This window comes from Lepidochelys olivacea (genome assembly GCF_965140295.1).
Source record: "Lepidochelys olivacea isolate rLepOli2 genome assembly, chromosome: 9".
Classification (NCBI taxonomy): domain Eukaryota; kingdom Metazoa; phylum Chordata; order Testudines; family Cheloniidae; genus Lepidochelys; species Lepidochelys olivacea.
This window is the reverse complement of record NC_140419.1, coordinates 58,528,561-58,547,961: the sequence shown is the minus strand read 5'-3', so window position 1 is coordinate 58,547,961 and position 19,401 is coordinate 58,528,561. Positions and strand designations below refer to the sequence as shown.

At 46.3% G+C, this 19,401-nt stretch overlaps 2 protein-coding genes across 14 annotated transcripts in view; one reads left to right on the top strand and one right to left on the bottom strand.

Annotated features, from left to right (window-relative positions):
* The first annotated feature begins 93 nt into the window (after positions 1-93).
* LOC311526677 (cx9C motif-containing protein 4-like) lies at positions 94-19,243 on the top strand. 10 transcript variants are annotated; one of them, XM_084639933.1, is made up of 5 exons: positions 94-245; positions 13,583-13,753; positions 13,913-13,964; positions 15,305-15,372; positions 18,008-19,243. In XM_084639933.1, the coding sequence occupies exons 4-5, from the start codon at positions 15,315-15,317 to the stop codon at positions 18,175-18,177; spliced, it is 228 nt and encodes a 75-aa protein (XP_084496059.1). In that variant the 5' UTR covers positions 94-245; positions 13,583-13,753; positions 13,913-13,964; positions 15,305-15,314; the 3' UTR covers positions 18,178-19,243. The 10 variants fall into 10 exon arrangements, 9 of the variants coding, with proteins under 9 accessions (XP_084496059.1, XP_084496058.1, XP_084496055.1 ...); XM_084639934.1 differs by lacking the exon at positions 94-245 and adding an exon at positions 6,205-6,273; XR_014713093.1 differs by lacking the exon at positions 94-245 and adding an exon at positions 6,285-13,477 and having other exon boundaries at positions 18,008-18,076.
* FUNDC2 (FUN14 domain containing 2) overlaps positions 3,231-19,401 on the bottom strand; it is a gene marked incomplete at its 5' end in the record, with an annotated part of 30,149 nt that continues 13,978 nt past the window's right edge. For 2 of the 4 annotated variants that reach the window (XR_014713091.1, XM_084639922.1), the window contains one exon: positions 3,231-5,137. Coding sequence is in view for 2 of the 4 variants with exons in the window: in XM_084639922.1 (XP_084496048.1) it covers positions 5,063-5,137 (75 nt within the window). Of the gene's footprint in view, positions 5,138-15,880; positions 16,169-19,401 lie in introns of those variants that run through there. The other 2 variants (XM_084639923.1, XR_014713092.1) reach the window with 2 other exon arrangements.

The following is a 19,401-nucleotide window of genomic DNA, read 5'->3' as shown; positions in this document are numbered from 1 at the left end:
GCACGCAAGGGCTGACGCTTCGCTGCCAATCCCAGCGCAGCCTGAAAAGTCAACAGCCAATCGCCGTCTCTAGGGGCAGTTCAACTTCCGGGCTGAACGTCGGAAGTGCCCGGCCACCTGCCTGAGCTGAGGCACTTCGGTTCCGGCGCTTCGAACCCGGCACTGTTGGCTGCGGAGGGCAGAGTCCGCGGGCGGGGGCAGCGTGCACTGGCCGCTGGGTCTCCGAACCGCCCGGGGCCCAGGAGGTACAGAGGGAGGGCGGACAGGGGAAGGGGTTTGAGCGGCGCACACGGTGATGGCCGTTACCTGCCTGGGGGCTGCAAGTAGATCACTAGAGATGAGGTGGGTGGGGCAGGGCGTCTCCTCAGCTGTATGCGCCCCGCTGGGGGGCTCCAGCCCCCTGGGGCCGGGCTGGCTACTCCACCCAGGCTGGGCCATTTCTAGGAAGGAGGCAGCCGATGTCTCAGTGAGACACAGGAAGTCGGGGGCGAATGTGGGGCCCCCGCCCTCCAGTGTGCAGAGGGATGGGATTCCCCACTCCCACGCAGGGAGGGAGGCTAAGGAGAGGCCTGGCAGGCCCCTGGGGACAGTGAGGACTGCACCCCCCAATTAACTTCTGCCTGGGGCAGCGGGGCACGATGGGGGCAGTGTGCCCTGACGGGGCACAGGCTACCTCGCTCAGAACAGGGTGGTCAAAGGCTGGGCAGATGGTTTGCATCTGACACGCCTGGAATGTAGTGCCCGCATAGGCCTGGCTCATTCACTTGGGAAGGGAAGTGGGGGGGCGATGCCTCTAATTTGGCAGGGGTTTCAAGGTAGATTTTAAAGTCTCACGATGAAGGGGTTGCATTGCCTTTGAGCATCAGTGAGCTATACCCTGAGAGGGTCTGTCCCCCACTGGATCCCCTTGTGAAGCCTTTTTCCACCTGAATTGCATGCTCACTGTGACTTCAGCTTCATGTCCTCCAGTAGTCTGGTGGCCAAGGGTTGGTAAATGGCTGCACAGTGATCAGAAAGCATTGATAGGGATGGTTCTGCATGGGGGGAGGCCAGTAATGCCAAGTGGATCTGCAACACATTTTGCCTTCAAATGCCATAATTTCTCTCACCTTCCCTTTTATAACTGCCTGTGCTCATCCTCTCCTGCTTCTTGGCTATCTTACCCTATTTCTGCCTTGCTCTTTCCTTGCTGTGCTCCATTTGCCTGCCTCTCATCTGATCCTATCAAACCTAGATCTTCCATTCCTAACTTCTGGTCAACTCTCTGATTGGTGAATCTCTTCTACCCCTGAATAATTTGAGCAGAGTGGAAAGCTGAGTGTTTGTCAGAGGCCTCTGCTCTATGCAAGTACTCCAGGTAGAGCTGAGAGTGGTTAAATTAGTGGTTAAATGTGTTCTTTTAATACTGGATGGCGCATCTGACTCATGAATTTTGCAAGATACAGGCTGGTTTAGTGTTGATGGGCTATATTTTCAGATGAGCTCAGTTCCCATATAGGCGCCTAAATTAAATGGCCAGATTTTTAAATCAGAACCAAACAAATTCCCGCGAAAACAATACGAGGTGCTGGATGCTGCAAACTTTTGAAAAACTGACCACTTACTGAAGTGCCTAAATGGTAGCTGAGCTCTTCTGAAAATCTGACCTGACCCCTTCTTGAAATACAATTTAGTACAATTAACAACTACGAAATGTTTCACATGGGCACTGACTGTTTAGTACTCCATGAACTGTAGCTCTGGCAATTGTCTGAGATGCAGCTAGAACAATTTCTTCATCTTTTCTTGTAAGTTATTTATTGTATTAATCTTAAAAGCTAATAAACTATGTTTATCACATGATCTAGCCCTCCTACCAACCATTTTCATGCCTATACATGAAAGCCACTGGTGTCCTAGGACTCCTTTAAACTTCAACGGCCTGATACTGAGATGGGCTGAACATCTGCACTCCTCTTTGAAAATACATTGATTAGGTCATAAGATCAATGTTGAAAGATTGATTCTTTAATTATGAAAATTTCAGGCTGAATAATTATTCCGTGTAGAGTGTGGGACAATATGGAGCCAAACCACATTGTGTAGAAAATAAGGAACAGTTCTTATATTGTAAAATAAATAGTAAGCAACCTTATGTTTCCTTTCTGCTGCTGCTTCCTGGAAGCTGTTTGATTGCCTTCTCTGTATAATCAAGAATAGGAGTTTTGTATGTTTTCTCCCTTCAAGTTATTCTCAAGGTTTTTGTTATGAATCTCCCTGCTCTTTACTTTTTCAGATCACATCCATGTTTCTCTTCTGTGTTAGCTTTTTTGTTTTAAAGAAAGATATTTCTTACTCCAGTTCCATGTCCTCAAGACCAAGCTGTCGCTAACTGGGCATCTTGTTGGCAGCCTCACACGAGGGACAGGACTGAGTGGGCCATGGGGACTGATTTCACCTGTGGAATTCAGGGCAGAGTTGGAGCACATGTCTGGGTCAGTAAATAGTCTGGAAGCATGTGCAATTCTGTGGGCAAGTTAATGATAGAAAGGTAAGGGAGGTGTAATTTGATTCATAAAAACCTACAGGATCAAAATTTCAATGGTGTCACCCTCTGAAGCATGGTAGGGGGGACTCAATCCCTCTCTCCTCTCCACACGCCCCCCAGCTCCAGGTCCTCCAGTTGGTGGAATTTTTTGATAATACATTGTCATCGGAAATGGGTCAAGTTGGATATCATTTGAAAGCCCTTTCTCTCACAAACAAGGGTACCCAACATGACAAACCCAGAACAATTGTGTAGATATACATTAGAGAAAATGTTTAAAAATCAACTTTTAAAAATTATACTTTAACACAGGCATGTCAAACATGCAGCCTTCACAAAGCTAAATCATGGCCCTTGACTGACTGTGCTGTGTCATCAGTTAATGCCAGAACTGGATACCTAATTAATTTTTTTGATGTTACAGATTACTATAAATGGAAGGAGTACTTCGAGTTGATTTGCCATCATTGGCAAAAAAGAAGTAGTTCAGTTCTTCTTTGATAATCGGCTTTGGTTTTTATGCCAAAAGAGTTGTAATGAGGCACTGGTTAAGACGTCAGCATCAAGTCAGAAATTACTGGAATCCATCTGCAAATGGTATGCACGTCGTTACATAGCATACATTATATAATTTAATTAATTACAATCCCAAAGTAATTTATTACAAAATCTTTGTTTTTACTTTGGTCTTGATCGTTTTTAGGCATTAGTGTGGAGATAAAGAGTACCATCTAGTAGCTGCATCTTTGGAGAATACCACCGTGGAGGACTGGGTTAAACACAATGCTTCAGTGGCACCTCAAATGCTTATAAGACGTGCGCCTATAAACTGAATTTGGAAAGGCTGGAGAGAAAGTACATCAAGCACCCAGGAAAATGTTGAAGATGCCATGATCAGTGCCATCTGTGGGCGAGTCTTTGCTGCTCTTTATTTGATCTGTCAGGACTGCTAATTGGCATTTGTATCTCGTAGCACTGGAAGACTTTGTTAAATACTACTTTGCTTTAGATTTAACCAGCTATACTGTGATGATTGCCTGGTACCTCCCTGAAATAAGAGGTGTGGAAAAATGGAGGAATTTTGAAAGGGAAATTGGGTTGTTAAAAGGTCGCCAGCTCCCTTCTGTGCACTTGGTTCAGATGATGCCCTAGAACATAAAAACAGAGCAACAAAAGTGAAAGGGCGTAGAGTGGGCATAACACAGTATCCAAAGGCTCTTTCACAGTTTTTCCTGACAAATCCAGCACTCCATCCATCAAGTTTTGAATGAAACATTAAGCATGGCTGGGAAAAAAACAAGCACCATCTAAATTCATTAGGTGCAGTTAAATGCCAAGAAGGGTCAATTTTAAAGCTACAGGATGAGCTTATTTGCACTGGCAACCGGAGCTCATTAATATTATGATAAAAGCAGTCTTCAGTGATGAGAGATGCATTTGATTGACATCATCAGCTACTTTTGATCATGATTTGTATGAAACCTTTAAACCCCAAAGAATTATCCCAGGCTCTTTCAATCTACGGGCTCCAGTCAAGAAGAACTTGTGCTTTTTATATAAGAGATAAAGTCAGATTGAAGGTGGCAGGAATGATTACTGAGCTAACCACACATAGGATATTATTTGCTCTTTTCCTGGTTGTGTCCAGATCTCAAAATGATGTTGATATGTGAGACTTTGAAAAAGTACAAGTTCTCTGCGGTACCACAATTGTTCCATCACATTTAAACATCAATGTATTGTACCAGGCGAAAAGCAAACTAATGCACATCTTCCATTATGTTCCTAAGCCACCACCAATTAACAACGTGACCTGTACCTTATATCAGCAGAGGCCTTTCAGCATAGCAATCATAGATGCTATGGCTGAGATACATGCTCTCAACAAACCAGAAATGGTTAATACCTACCAAGATTTGGCTGAACACTTCATTATGAGGCTACAGAGAAAATATTGGATGTATGATGAAGTCCACCTTGCATTTGACATGTATGCAGAGAGAACAATTAAAAATATTACCATGAAGAAGAAACTCCATGGTATTACACCTGTCCAATACAAAATAATTGACTCCACAAACTTCTCTAATGTCACAATGGAAGGTTGACTGGAAAGACCAAATTATCTTACTGGAAGGCACTTGAGTCAGCCTCCAAAGACTCTTTCCTCACTCTTAAGGTACTCAGAATGGCTGAGATGGTCACTGATGAGGTCATAAATGCACTGCAGGCATTTGTATGCTGAGTTTATCTTTTTAAGACCAACATGACAACACTCGCAGAGCTACATAGATTGTTTTCCAAGAAGCAGACAAATGGAGAAAAATTGCCACGGACAAGTATTTATACCTGCTAACCCGAGGGCAAATTATTGAGCAATGGAATCACTCCAGGATGATTGAACACATCCAAAACTATTCTATCGGACATGGATGAGTCTTATGTGTGAAATACCATATACTCCTGAATTAATCCTTCAGCTAATCAAATGCTCGTGTGCAAAGACCAGATGCTTACCCTGTAAATGTTTGGCCATCAGCCTGTCCTGTACGGAGATGTGCGAGTGCGGCATGGACGAGGATCGGTGCGACAGCGTCTAGCAGTGGTGCCCTAGAGAGAGAGAACATTTATTCAGCAAAATCGCCATCCATGTCTTCAGTCCTACAAGTCAAAGTTAACTTCCCTAGGATTACCAAAGATCAGTCTTTTTTTTTTATGCAACCAATGCATTCCTGCGTTGAAGTATAATTAAATAAAATTGATTTTTAAGCATTTTCTCAAATATAATTGTTCTAGGTTTGTCATGTTGGATACCATTATGTTCGTGGGAGAAAGGGCTTTTGAGTGATACCCATTTCCAACAATACTCTATTATCAAAATTTCCACTGACCGGAGGACCTGGAGCTGGGGGGAGGAGGATGCAAGTTCCCGCCTGTCGCAGAGGATAATACCATTGAAATTATGATTCTGTAGATTTTTATGAATCAACTGGCACTTTGCTGTCATTGTCTGTCTGGCCCCTCTCTGTCACTAACTTGCCCACAGAATGAGATTTTACTACATTACACTCCCAGACTAAAATGGAAACTTGCACAGCTGCTGCCCATGCTGTAGCTTTCACTAGCACCACAGTCATACCAAATAAATATACATCTGTGTTTTTCTAATCCAAGCATAATCTAATAGTATTTGTAGACTTTATGGCAGATGTCACAGTCACACCACCCTGTGCTGTGATCCTGTTAAGATTTAGCTAAACAAGATCAAATTGGGTCAGTACTTGGATGATAGACCACCAAGGAAAACTAAGGTGCTGTAGGATGTAGAGTTGGTGATCCAATAGGTGTCAGTCAGAATGGAACTGAACTGATGCCCCAGTGTGGTGTTGGGGGGGAACTGTGCTATTGGAAGTTCTGTCTTTTGACTGACACATAAAATCAAGATCTTGAGCATTCGTGACCATTATGGAGCCCATGGAGTAGGGCAGTATCCTGGCCAAATTCCAACTTGGGTAATTACATTCTGCTGACTTAAGGTGTACAGTGATGGTTTCCACATATCGGTGTTGGATAAAGTGACTCCTATGCATAGTTTGTGAATCAATTCAAGTCTGTAAAGCACTTCGGGATCTTCCAGAATGAATGGTGCAATAGAAATGTCACCTTATCCTTTACAGATCGTTCCAGAAAGCCTCTTGTTGAATGACTTCAGTACTGATTTCCTTGAAGTGCCAATTCATTATTCGGTATGTCCAAGGTGTATGGGATAGCAAGGGAGTGTATTTTCCCTGTGTAGGTTGCACTGAGGCAGTTGTTAATTTTTTTCTCTTCCTGACTCTCCTCCTGTTTTTGTACCCAGATTTGATTACTTACATGCAATGTTTGCCTTGTACATGCACAAGTTTTCTGGATGAGATCACTGTATTTCATTGGGATATTGCTTCTGGTCTATAGCAGGAAGACCTTACACTGATTAGTTCTTAATTCTTTTACTCCACGTTAAAGATAGAACCAAGAAAAAGCGGTTACTCACCTTCTCGTAACTGTTCTTCAAGAGGTGTTGTTCATGTCCATTCCAATCTGGTGTGTGTGTGTGCACACGTGCACGGTAGCCAGAAGATTTTCCCATAGCAGTATCTGTCAGGTCGGTCTAGGAGCCCCCTGGAGTTGCTCTTTCATGGTGCTCAATATAGAGCCCTGCCGACCCGTCACCCCTTCAGTTCCTTCTTGCTGGCTACTCTGACTGAGGGGTAGGAGGGTGGGTATTGGAATGGACATGAACAACACATCTTGAAGAACAACAGTTACAAGAAGGTGAGTAAACGCTTTTTCTTCTTTGAGTGCATGTTCATGTCCATTCCAATCAGGTGATTCACAAACCCAGATTCAAGAGGTGAGGTCAGAGTCGTCCACTGATTGGAGCACCACTCTTCCAAAGGCCGCATCATCTCTGGCCTGCTGGGTGATTGCATAGTGTGTGGTGAAAGTGTAAATGGGGGACCACATTGCCGCTCTGCAGATTTCCTGGGTGGGAACCTGCACAAGGAATGCTGTTGAAGAGGCCTGAGCCGTGGTGGAATGCACAGTGATCGAAGGAGCAGGTACCCCTGCTAGGTTGTTGCACTCCCAGATGCAGGACGTGATCCACAATGAAATCTGTTAAGAGACAGGAAGACCTTTCATTCTGTCTGCCATGGCCACAAATAACTGCACCGAGTTTCAGAATGGTTTCATTCTCTCGCTGTAGATGGCTAGCACTCTGTGGACATCCAATGAGTGAAGTCTTTGCTCCCTGCCGCTCGAGTGCGACTTAGGATAGAATACGGGGGTGGGGGGGGAAGATGTCCTGGTTGATCTGAAACTGGGAAACAACCTTTGGGAGGAAAGCCAGGTGAGGTCTGAGCTGGACCTTGTCCTTATGGAACACAGCGTACAGGGCCTCTGAAGTCAGGGCATTGAGCTCAGACACCCTCCTGGCTGAGGTTATCACTACCAGAAACGCTACCTTGTATGAGAGATGGAGCATGTTGCCAAAGGTTCAAAGGGCGGTCCCATGAGTCTGGAAAGGACCAGATTGAGGTCCCAAGCCAGGACAGGCTGCCAGACATGCGGGTATAGCCTGTCGAGCCCTTTAAGGAAACGGCTGACCATAGATTTGGCAAAGACTGTGTGGCCCTCTGTACCTGGATGAAGGGCAGAGGTGATGACCAAGTGAACCCTTATTGATGACATGGACAGCCCCTGGATGGAGATGGAGGAGATAGTCTAATATAAGTGGCACAGAGGCGAGCGTTGGGTGAATGATGCTGCACCAACCAGATTGAAAATCTCTTCCACTTAGCCCTGGTGGAGGGCTTGCACTGAGTCTGAGCAGGAGAGCTCCAGTGGGTTCAGCAATGGAGCTTCCACACCGTGAAGTGCAGCGACTCTAGGTTTGGATGTTGGAGACAGCCATGATCCTGAGTTAGTAAGTCTGGGAAGAGTGGCAAGGTGACTGGAGCTTCGACGGACATTTCCAGGGGTGATGTGTACCAGTCTTGGCGGTGCCAGGCTGGAGCTATCACAGTCACCAAAGCTTCTTCCCTCCATATCTTGAGGAGCACCATGTGAACGAGAGGGATGGGCGGGAACGCGTATAGGAGATGGCCTCCCCATAGGAGGAGGAACATGTCCATGATGGATCCCAGGCTGTGATTCAGGAAGGAGCAAAATTGCTGACACTTCCTGTTTGTGTCGCGTGGCGAACAGGTCTATCTGGAGAAAACCCCACTGATGAAAGTTTGAGTTCACGATGTCTGGGCGAACGGACCACTCATGGTCGTGGAACGACTTGCTGAGATGGTCCACCAATTCATTCTGTACTCCAGGGAGGTACGATGCTTGCAGGTGTATCGAGTGTTCTACACAGAAGTCCAATAGTATGAAGGCTTCCTGGCACAGGGGAGAGGAGCATGCACCCCCATTTGTTGATATAAAACATAGCCGTCGTGTTGTCTGTCATGACTGATACACATCTCCCTGCTAGGTGTGCTCAAAGTCTGGTATGCCAGGCGTACGGCTCTCTGACATTGTGGAGAGTGAGATCTGCCTGAGACCAGAGGCCTTGTGTTCTGAGGTTTCCCAAATGTGCCCCCCAGCCCAAGTCTGATGTGTCTGTCACTAGCAAGAGGGATGGCTGAGGGCCGGTGAAAGGGACCCCTGCACGTACTACCTGTGGGTCGAGCCATCACAGGAGGGAATCGAGTACCGGGTGAGGCAGGGTTACAATCCTGTCTAAACTTTCCCGGGCTGGCCGGTACACTGATGCCAGCCATGACTCAAGAGGTCGAAGTCTGGCACGCTGTAGTAAGTAGGTACAAGCTGCCATGTGTCCTAGAAGTTTCAGGCAGTTCTGTGCTGTAATGGGAACTGTCTGAGACCTTGAGTAATGTCACCTAGGGCTTGAAATCTCGCTTCTGGAAGGAATGCCCTGGTGTATGTTGAGTCCAGTAGCATCCCTACAAATTCTATCCTCTGAACCGGGGACAGCTTTGATTTCCCCTCGTTCAGTAGCAAGCCCAGTTCGTCAAAAGAAGCTCTTATGAAGGCGAACTGCGTTTCTACTTGAGTCCTGGATCAGGCCTTGATCAGCCAGTCGTCGAGGTACGGGAACACCTGTACCTGTCTGTCGCCTGCAGAGAAACACGGACACGACTGCCATGCACTTGGTGAATCCTTGAGGTGCGGCTGAAAGACCGAATGGGAGGACTGTGAACTGGTAGTGTGTGTTGTTGTTCACCACAAACCTGAGGTATTTTCTGTTGGACGGAGTTGTTATTATGTGAAAGTATGCATCCTTCAAGTCAAGGGCGACATACCAGTTTCCTGGATCTAATGAGGCGATGATGGAGGCCAAAGAGACCATGTGGAACTCAAGCTTCTTCACGAACTTTTTGAGTTCTCACAGGTCTAGGATGGGCCTGAGCCTGCCTTTGGCTTTCGGTATTAGGAAATACCGAGAATAGAAACCATTGCCCTTCTGCTCCTGAGGAACCTCTTCCACTGCCCCCAGCAAAGGGAGCGAGTGCACCTCCTGTATAAGGAGTTGCTTGTGAGAGGGATCCCCGAAGAGGGACAGTGAAGGATGGTGGGAGGGCACAGAATTGGATGAAGTATCCCCTCTCTACCATACGGCGCACCCAGCAGTCTGAAGTGTTACGGGACCAAGCACAGTAGAAAGGGGACAGCCAGGACGAAAAGGTAAGGCGGGGTAGATCCAGTTTTTGTTCTGGTGCGCCGTCCTTGACTGAACCTTCAAAAGACCTGTTTCGGACCGGAAGGTGGCTTGGATTGGACAGAGCCCTGGCCTGATGATGGGTGTAGCCTTTTCCTGCCACTCCTGTTCCTCCTCTGGGAACCGTCCTGATGGTTCTGCTGGTAGAAGCGTGGGGGAGGTTGTGGTCTAAAATGCTTCTGCTGCATAGTTGGAGTATGGAGGGCCAATGATTTGAGAGCAGTTCTCGAGTCCTTTAGGCTATGCAGCCTTTTGTCTGTTTTCTGGGAAAAGAGAGCTGAACCCTCGAATGGCAGGTCCTGAACAGTCTGGACCTCACATGGCAGGCCCGAGACCTGGAACCTCTGAATCATGGCTATGTCCCTAGCCATCACGCAGGTAGCCGCATCCAGCGTGGCTTGCAGCGAAGCTTGTGAAATGAGCTTCTCTTCCTCCCACCAGAGCCAAAAACTCGGCGCAGGAGTCCTTCAGCTCTGCAGATTTTGCCATTGTCCCGCATGTGTTGTAGCAGTACCTGCTGACAATGGCCTGCTGGTTAGAGATGTGGAGCTGCAATCCGCCAGTGGAATAGACCTCTCTCCCATAAAAGTAGAATCATTTTGCTTCACGATTCTTCAGGGAGGGTCCCTGGAAGCCCTGGCGTTCATGTTGGTTGGCAGCATCAAGAGCAAGAGAGTCAGGTGGGGGATGGGCATACAAATGCTCATAGCTCCTGGACAGCAGAAAGTAGCGCCTTTCGTTGTGCTTAGTTGTAGGGGGCAATGAGGCTGGGGTCTGCCACAAAGTTTTTTGTGGTGTCAGAGATGGTCTTTGTAAGAGGCAAGGCGATACGTGCAGATCTGGAGGGGTGAAGGATGTCTACCATTGGATCTGCGTCCTCCACTACTTCCTTCACTTGAATGCCCAGGCCCTGGGCAACTGTTGCAGCAATTGCTGTAGAACCCTGCTGTCCTCCAGGGCTGGGGCTGTAGCCGGGCCCACCAGCGCCTCATGTGGTGAGGACGAGGAAGAGACCCCCATAAGGGGTGGCTGTTCCCTTCCTTCTGCACCCAAAGGGTTCTGCAGCACCTGGATTTCTTGGGCCGGTGCCCACTCAGATGGTGTTGTGCCCCTCGGTGTCAGGACTCAGCACCGGTGTCAGTGTATGCAAAGTGTAATCGGTGCCGAGGCAGTCGCTGGTGCCGGAGCCGTTGTCAGTGTTGGAGACATCGGAGCCAAAACAACTGGGGCTGGTGCAGGCCATGCCGGTGCCACGGTGCCAGAGGCGATGGGATGGTGGCATTGGGTGGCAATGCAGCTACCCGCGATCCTACTGATGCCAATGGTGCTGGCGGGGGTACAAACATGGCTGAGGCCACTGACATTGCCCTGGGATGTGACCCTTGGCTTTGATGAAAAGCCCAGGGAGGCCAAAAGGGCCATTGCGCTGGGGGCCGCCATTGTGCGGGCCATGGTGCCAGGTAAGGGTGTTGGTCCTGTGTTGACATGGACCATCTGCTCCTACTCCTACAGGACCAATAGGAGTCTGACTCTGAGGTGTCTGAAAAAGAGGACCACAGAGGAGCAGTATTTCTGGGTGCCGACCGTTTGTGCCGAGGGCTCGGGGACCATCGCAGCTGCTGGATCTGTTCCAGTGCCCAGGAGTGGTGCGCTGGAGTTGGAGATCAGCAGGGCATCATGGCGGGCTTTCCCCCTTGAAGGCGCTCTGCGAGCGACCAGTACTGGTGACCTGTCCCGTCTAGGAGGGGAGAACGGTGCCATGAAATGGAGCAATTCTTGGGCTGCCTCGAATGCCTCCGGAGTTGAAGGGAGGTGCAGCTCCCGGGTTGGCCTCGGCAAATGAGGAGGGTCTAAACTCAACCGTCCTTCCACGTGGGCAGGAGTCTACACGACTGTCACCGGTGGTGGAGCGGAAGTAGTGTGGCCCAACTTGGGTCTCACGATGGCTAGCTCCTTAGGCCTAATGGGGAGAGCGACCCCTCTCCGGCCTCTTCTTCTTTTGCGGTACCGGTGACTCCATGTGGCATGTGAGCCATGAATGGAGCCGGTGCCATGAGTACTTGTCCTTACTCAGCACCGGTGCTTGTGCTGATGGTGCTGGAGCGCTCTGCATCGAGGAAGAAGAACGCGGTGCAGGTCAGTCGACCCGGGGTCAGACTTGGGGTGGAGTGCAGCCTCCATTAACAGGACCTTCAGGCACTGATCTCTGTCCTTTTAATGTCCTGAGCCGAAAGGTCTTGCAGATGGTAGAACGATCCTTCTGATGGTTCTCTCCTAAACACTTCAAACATGAAGTGTGAGGATCGCTTCTGGGCATACACTTGCTGCAGACTTCACAGGCTTTGAAGCCCGGAGACCCTGGCATGCCCTGGCGTCAAGAGAGTGAGGAGGGGACGCCCCCTCCCCAAGAAAACTTAGTCTAACACTAAGGGCTCCTAACTATTTAATTAACACTACAGAGCTAATGAAAACTATATGTATATAGACTGCTAAATGCACTTGCCAAGACAAGAGCACCGGGAAGTTCCAGCAAATCGTCACTGGTGGTAAGAAGGAACTGAGAGGGCGGCGGGTCGGCAGGGCTCTATATTGAGCGCCATAAAGGTGCAACTCCAGGGGGCACCCAGACCGACCCGATGGATGCTGCTATGGGAAAATCTTCTGGTTACTGTGCATGTGTGTGGACATGAACAAGCACTTGAAAAAGAATACACTGTTTTGGTTGCCTCATGTAGTTCTAAGGGGAGTAGTTTTCTTGACCTTCATTATGCTAACAGGTCAGCTTATGCCAGTCTTAAGAGGGCTGATAAACAAGAATCCCAATAGAAAAAGCCACCTCAGTGACTAGTATTCTGTTGCCCTCACTGGTATCCGTGACCCTTCAATTAACAGCTAAGATCTGAAATGCACAAAGTAGTAATGGCTATTGACAAGAAGTTTGTAAATGAATGGGCAGTTCTCCCAGCCTTTCAAAGAGATCTGATGATTCAGAGTGGCAGCACTGCAAGTGCCAAGTATGAGATAATCAGACCTGCAGAGCCGTATGCTGCATAGGCAGGATTGTTTCTGGAATGACTTTGGTTCTTTCTAAGCTACTTTCACCTATTGTTGGTTGCCAGTCCTGCCTTTGGGAGTATGAGCATCATTGGCTCTGGACTCTTGTTTAAAAGCACTTTGTAAAATAAGGTATTGTTGCACAAAGCCTGTTTCTTAATTAGAGCTGTTAATGGAATAAGTAATACCGATTGTAAAGGGTTGTAATGATGGTTATATAGAGCTTTCATCCCAAAGGATCCCAAAATGCCTTACAAGCTATATACAGCCACATATGCTCCAAACTATGAGCATCTCATGACATTTGGGTATCTTGTTAGTTTCCTGAATTGACTTTTGGGTATATTGCTAGTAACTCTTTTTTGTGAGCACACGATGGCACCGTTGAAACCAGGTAGTTTTCAGGCCTAACAGTTTGCTCCATGAATTTGTTCAGAGCTGAGGGGAAACATGCGTGTGTCCTGTGTGTTGATGCTGCATGCCTAGTGGGAGTGTCATAACAAATGGTTGAGGGAATGGCAGAAGGAGGGGATGCCGGTGCTCCGCCCATCCATCTGTGGGTGCGACGGGTAGGCGTCTACTGTGATGAACGCCGTAAAACATGGCTCGTGGCTGTGGAAGAGGCAAGTGACTTTCAAGCTTCTCAGTGATCATAGTTCTGATATTGTGGATGTCTTTACTGCATTGCTAATAACTGACTTATTCTTCTCTTGTGTACTTTCCCCTAGGAGGCAGGTACCCTGAGGGCCCGGATTCAACGAGTTCGGGTCCCCCTGGGTGAGGCGCTGCGACCCAGCCAACTTCCCCCATCACAACTGCCTCACATGTGGCAGCTTTCCGAGGGCGAGCAGTACAGGGATAGTAACTCTCGCATTTGGGAGATACAGCACCATCTAATGGTAAGACTGGTGGCAAACCTGAGTCATTCATGTTTGTGAAGTGATTTGAGATCCTTGAGGAAAGGTGCTGTAGTAGGGCAAAGAAATATTATTATTGAGGTATATTAGCTCTTTGCCACAGTGGTTTAGGTGTACTGAACTTTTCCTTGTCATATACAGATCAGGGGAGTTGAGGAGCTGCTGCTTAGACTCATGCCCGGTGATTAACTTGGTAAGTGTTGCCATTTCCTCTCTTTCTTACTCTTCTTTAACTATTTGTAGTGGTCCTTTAATATGAATTTTTGTCTTTCAGGAGCGGTGCCTCTAGGAAGATGTCCCTGTTTGTTTTGTACAATATATGATTCTCTCACCTCAGAGGTGGGAGGTGGCAGCTGTTTAACAGCACACAGCAGCACCACACAAGAGTTTAGGACAGGCAGTGAAGAAGAGTATCATGTCCAATTGAAACTACAAGGGGCAGTTTTAGGTAGGCAGAATGTAATTTCCCTGACTGGAGTTTGGCCAGGATACTGGGGCTAATGCCCCATCTGTTTTGAAAAGTGCCATGGGATTGTTAATGACCATGAAGGGTCAGAATGTCTTTCATATCCTATCCACAAGACAGTACATCAGCATCTCCTAGCACTGTGTGTGGGGACTTTGGCTTAATGGTGGCTCAGAGGGAAGAGTGATGCCCCAACACCACTTCCTGCAGCATCTGCATTTTCTTTGGAGTCTTCCATCCAACTACTAATCCCATCCACCTCTGCTTTCCTTTTGATCTCAAAGTGTCATGACGATAGACAGGTCAAACTGGGTGTCAAAAACCCTATCTTAAAAAAGGTTTGAGTCTGATAAGGTCATCTGCTGCATTTTTTGCTAGGTTGTTTTAATCTACCGATCGCCAAGGCATTTTCTTTTAAAAAGTAATCCTTTTTTAGGACCACAAAAATGATGCTTTTATTTATAAATTCCTTCTCCAGAGGCAGTTCTATGACAAATGCTGTTTCCCTAGAAGCGCCGCTCCCCCCATCAATGTTAGTACATCAAAAGATATTTGAGCATAATAAGCTCTGAGTTGAGCTCTTAAACTAAAACAACCATGTTCATTTAAGCATCCTTCAGATTCAACGTGGGTGAGAGTTCACTAATTGCCAAGTGGAAAAAGAACTAGATTTGACCAGGAAGAGGTTTTCAGGTTTTACAAGATGAACCCTTCAAGATACCCATCATCCACTTTTCATTCCTTGCCTAACTCTAGCTGTCCCCAGTGATATCCTAGGGTGTTTAAAGCATTGTTGCTCCCTGGGCCAGTGGAGGACAGGACAGTGGGGAAGGTTCCGTGGTCGGCTTGTGGGCGATAAGGAATTCTTTGTGTGTCTCACAGTGACCCTAAAGCAACGTGAGACTGGCTTTGAATGGGGACCCATCCAATTGTCCATTGTGAGGAGGGTGTATGAATAGGGAAAATGTGAGCTCCATAGGGTCTAAGTCTTAGGCAGTGCCTTGCCCAGCCCCTAGAGAAAACCCACACCCCACTGTTTGTATAGTAACATTTTCCTATCATTCTAGTTCTGTGGATATGCCCCAGAAGGATCCCTGCCAGAAACAAGCCTGTGAAATACAGAAATGCTTGCAAGGTACCATGTGCAATCTTTTCTTTTTGGTGTCTTTTTTTTGTTTGTTTGTTTTTAAATTTAACCCCATCCTCCTTTCTCCCTAGCAAGAGGAATAAGGGAAGGACAAAAAATAACTTAGTTGCAAATGTAATGTAGTTGTAAAATCAGATTTTAATATCACCACATTGCATTTGATTTGATGTAACTAAACTCCACTACTGTACGACAAAGAGTTTGTCACAATAAAGGATAGTACTTATTTGTGTGTCTGAAAATAGATATATAGGAGAGGCAGTGGTGTTGTAGCATGGGGTAAAGTTTGCATTAACCTGAATTTGGGATGGTCACGTTACTCACACATGGTAAAATGAGCCACAGGTCACTCATCTTGGAAAATCCCAGGTGGGTGTGCGGGTTCTCTCCCGTAAGTTGTTCTTGCCAAGGCCCAGGGTTTCAGTCTGTCATCCCTCCCCTGTTCCATATATGTCTGCAGCCAGTAGGGGAAACCACAAGAGGCTCTCTGCAGAGAGATGATGCTGAGCTGTAGGTGTCCTCCTCATTAAGCCTAGATTCATCAGCCTCCTTGCTTTCCCAGTGGCTCAGAGAAGCTGGGATGTGAATGAGAGCTAACTGGCCAGGGCTCATTCCCTGACCAATGAGCATCCCTTTCAGGTTAGCTGGAAAGCACCAGAGCAATGTACTCTCCTTTTGGTCTCTTCAGCTCCTGTTTGCGCACAGCGAGATGTACAGGTGAGATGACAGGAGACCTGTGTTGCTCCTAGGCTAGATCACTGCTGTGGGCTCTAGTTGGGGTTACCTGGAAGGATGTAAGCCAGACAGTTACTCTTCTCTTGGAAAGATTCTAATGCTTGTTCTGGAATCCCCAAGTTGCTCTTTTAGTCTCTCATTGGGTCACTGTTTCCTCCCTCTTAGTCTTCAAAAAGCTTGGGAGAATGATTATAGCAGTGCCTGTTTGGGCAGTACAATCTCCATTTCTCTTAACTAGGCTTGGCAGAATTAGAGTTTGTTCTTTTTATAAAAAAGGGGTACTTGTGGCACCTTAGAGACTAACAAATTTATTTGAGCATAAGCCCACAAAAGCTTATACTCAAATAAATTTGTTAGTCTCTAAGGGGCCACAAGTACTCCTGTTCTTTTTGTGGATACAGACTAACACGGCTGCTACTCTGAAACCTGTCACTGTTTTTATAATTTCAACGAATAATTTTCATTTTTTTTCAATTTGTAACTATTTTCAAAATTGCACAATTATGGGGTTTAAACATTTTTTATTTTTATCCATTTTAAATTTTCACAATTACAGGAAATCGGGGGTGGGGGATCAGTGATTGACTGTCATTAAATATTGAAATTCAAAAAGATAAATATCCTTAAATCAAACGCTAATAAGTTCTCAAGCAGCATTTTTCTTCCTTGGCCGATCTGGAAATTTTGATGATTATTGATGGATGCCTCAGTTTGTGTGTGTAGGGTGAAAGTGACATTTACCAATAAAAATCTAGTCCTTTCAAGCCTACTTTATAGGGGGAGGTAGGTAACCCTCTGGCCAGGAAAGCTTCCTGCAGACAGAGACTTTATTAGCTAGCACCACTGTTCCACCTGCAGCAACAGCTGCTCTGTCCTGCTAGGGGCCACCTCCCTCAAAATTCTCACATTCTCTGAAGATGGTGAACCTGTAAAACATTCTGGGACATTACAGGATCGAACAAGCTGTGCTGCCAAGCCGAGTCTCCGTTTCAGAACGTAAAGATTAAGGGTGGTGTTGGACAAGTAACCTATGTTCTGCAGTGTTTGAGAACCCTTAGCACCCTGAGGCACTATGGCCTCAATGAGTGCCACAGCTATCGCTACTTCTTAGAACCTGGGGTATGGTAGACACTGGGAAGGGAAGGAGAGAGCTGTGTGCATATGTGGGTTGACATCCACTAGAAGGTTGCTCGTTCCTAGTCTCAGCACTTTTGAGCTAATTGATGGCTCTGTGAGAAGAGGTATTTCACACAGGAAAGGGTGCAGGGGGCTTCACACAGCTCTGCAGAGCTCTCTGCCTGCCCCCCAAGAATGATTCTTCTTGCTGGTTGCAACCCATCTCTGGCCCCTCTTATGGTGCCCAAAGGCCTCTTTGACTAACTTGAGTGAAAAAAACCAAACCATGCATCTCTCTGCATTTGTACTGTGTTCTTCATTTGGTGTCTAAGGTTTAAATTCAACTGTAATCATTTATGGGTGACCTCCGAATTGGATGGGGAATAAATCCGTGGGAGAACAGAACCAAAGTCCAAACCTAGCTAGAGAGAGCAGGGGTTGCAGGGCAGGGAATCAGTGAAGATTTGTTAATAAATGTGAAGTTTTCTACCTAACAGTGGTAGATACACAATTGGGAGGTGGGTCATGCACCCCATTAGCTGTACTCCCTCCATTAAAGCAAGTTGTTTGCACCTCATCTCAACACCATTTCCCCAGAACTAAGCAGCATAGCTATTGCAGAGCAGGGATGTGGATGGGATGGGGAAGTGGCCACAAGAGGATCAAGCTCAATCCACAATGTGAAAGAACTTAACTAGGTTAGATGAACCCCCTTTTTCATGCAATTTGCTCTCTAGTGCAAGATTAGCATCTCCATTCTTTTATTTTACAGCCAACAACTATCTGGAGGCTAGATGTGAGGCTGTGCTCCAAGAGATGAGAAGATGCTGCGCCCTGTACCCCAAGGGCAGATCCATCTGTTGTTCGGGGTTTGAGAAAGAGGAAAGAGAGAGGGAGAAGCTTAAGGCAGCTTCAAATGGGATTCATGCAGCACCACAGTAACAGGCTGCAGCTCCAGCTCCAGGAGGTTATGGAGCGTGGGCCTCTCCTACAGACAAAGTAGCATGCAAGTGGCAAATAAGAATAAACCGGTTAAAATAATGCATTATCCACACTGATAAGGAAGCCAAAGAAGAATCCATCATAGAATAAAACGTCCTGTGCACCAAATGTAAAATGCAATACAACAGATGGGCTGTTCAAAGGATTATGTTTTCTATCCCAAACTCTTGTGACTTACAGTGCATTACATCTCTCTAAATACAGTTTGTTTCTGATGCTTAATGTACTCAGTAATCCATTCTCAGACTAAGAATTTGAGGGTGAAATATAAAACTTTTTCAGCCTTCTGGCATAGGACGTACAGGAAATAAGTTCAAGGAGAGTCTATTGAATGTGATGCATTAAGCAAGACCATCTTTGAGTAACAGAAATATTCCTATCATTGAGCCATAGTTTCCCAAAGAAGTGATCTGCTTTTCTAGTACTTAAAGCAAGAATGGGATTCAGCTCTGGGGTTTATTCCCAGCTCTGCCACAGTTCGTCTGTGCCCATAATTCACTTCACCGAGGTGCCTGTTTCCTCAGTTGTGCAATGGGGTATTGGATTAATGAATAGTTGGACCACATTGCACAATAGTATTTGTATGATCTTAAAGACGTTGCAGAAGTATTTTATTTCAGGGACTGCTAAAGGAATAGATTCTTTTAAAGTAATATTTATGGAAAACTGAGGTGTTGGAATAAAATGGATTTTTATGATGTTGAGAGCAGCAGTCATCTTGTATGACTGAACATCTCTAAGCAATATGACATGCAATGAATTTGTGAGACGACAATGCCCCTTTACACATAGTTCTGTCATACAAAGCCTAAGCAACTTTGTGCACGTCAGGGTGATCATTACACTATCAAGCACAACTTAGTTAAGAAATACAGGTTTTTACGAACAATAACAGACCACTTCAGTTACTGGACATAATAGGCAGATACATCAAAGCACAGATGATAGATCCATTTATGTTTTGTATTCTAAATACCATGATACAAAATAAATGACTGGAATAATCTGAGTTCTCACTAGGGGTATTTATTCTGTTGTCTGGTTAGAGCATAACTTCTTCTCTCATGTGGTCAGGCAGTTTAGCTGATTTCATGATTCAGGCCCCCACCCACAAATTTTTGGAAGCTGTTTGGTGTTTTTATACCCTGAGCCTGTAATAATAAA

Bases quoted from the DNA above. Each gene is read 5' to 3' on its own strand.
- LOC311526677 (XM_084639927.1), top strand. From the start codon at position 13,358: ATGGTTGAGGGAATGGCAGAAGGAGGGGATGCCGGTGCTCCGCCCATC. The intron at 13,478-13,582 runs GCAAGTGACTTT...ACTTTCCCCTAG, and splicing joins GGCTCGTGGCTGTGGAAGAG to GAGGCAGGTACCCTGAGGGC. The intron at 13,754-13,912 runs GTAAGACTGGTG...TGTCATATACAG, and splicing joins AGATACAGCACCATCTAATG to ATCAGGGGAGTTGAGGAGCT.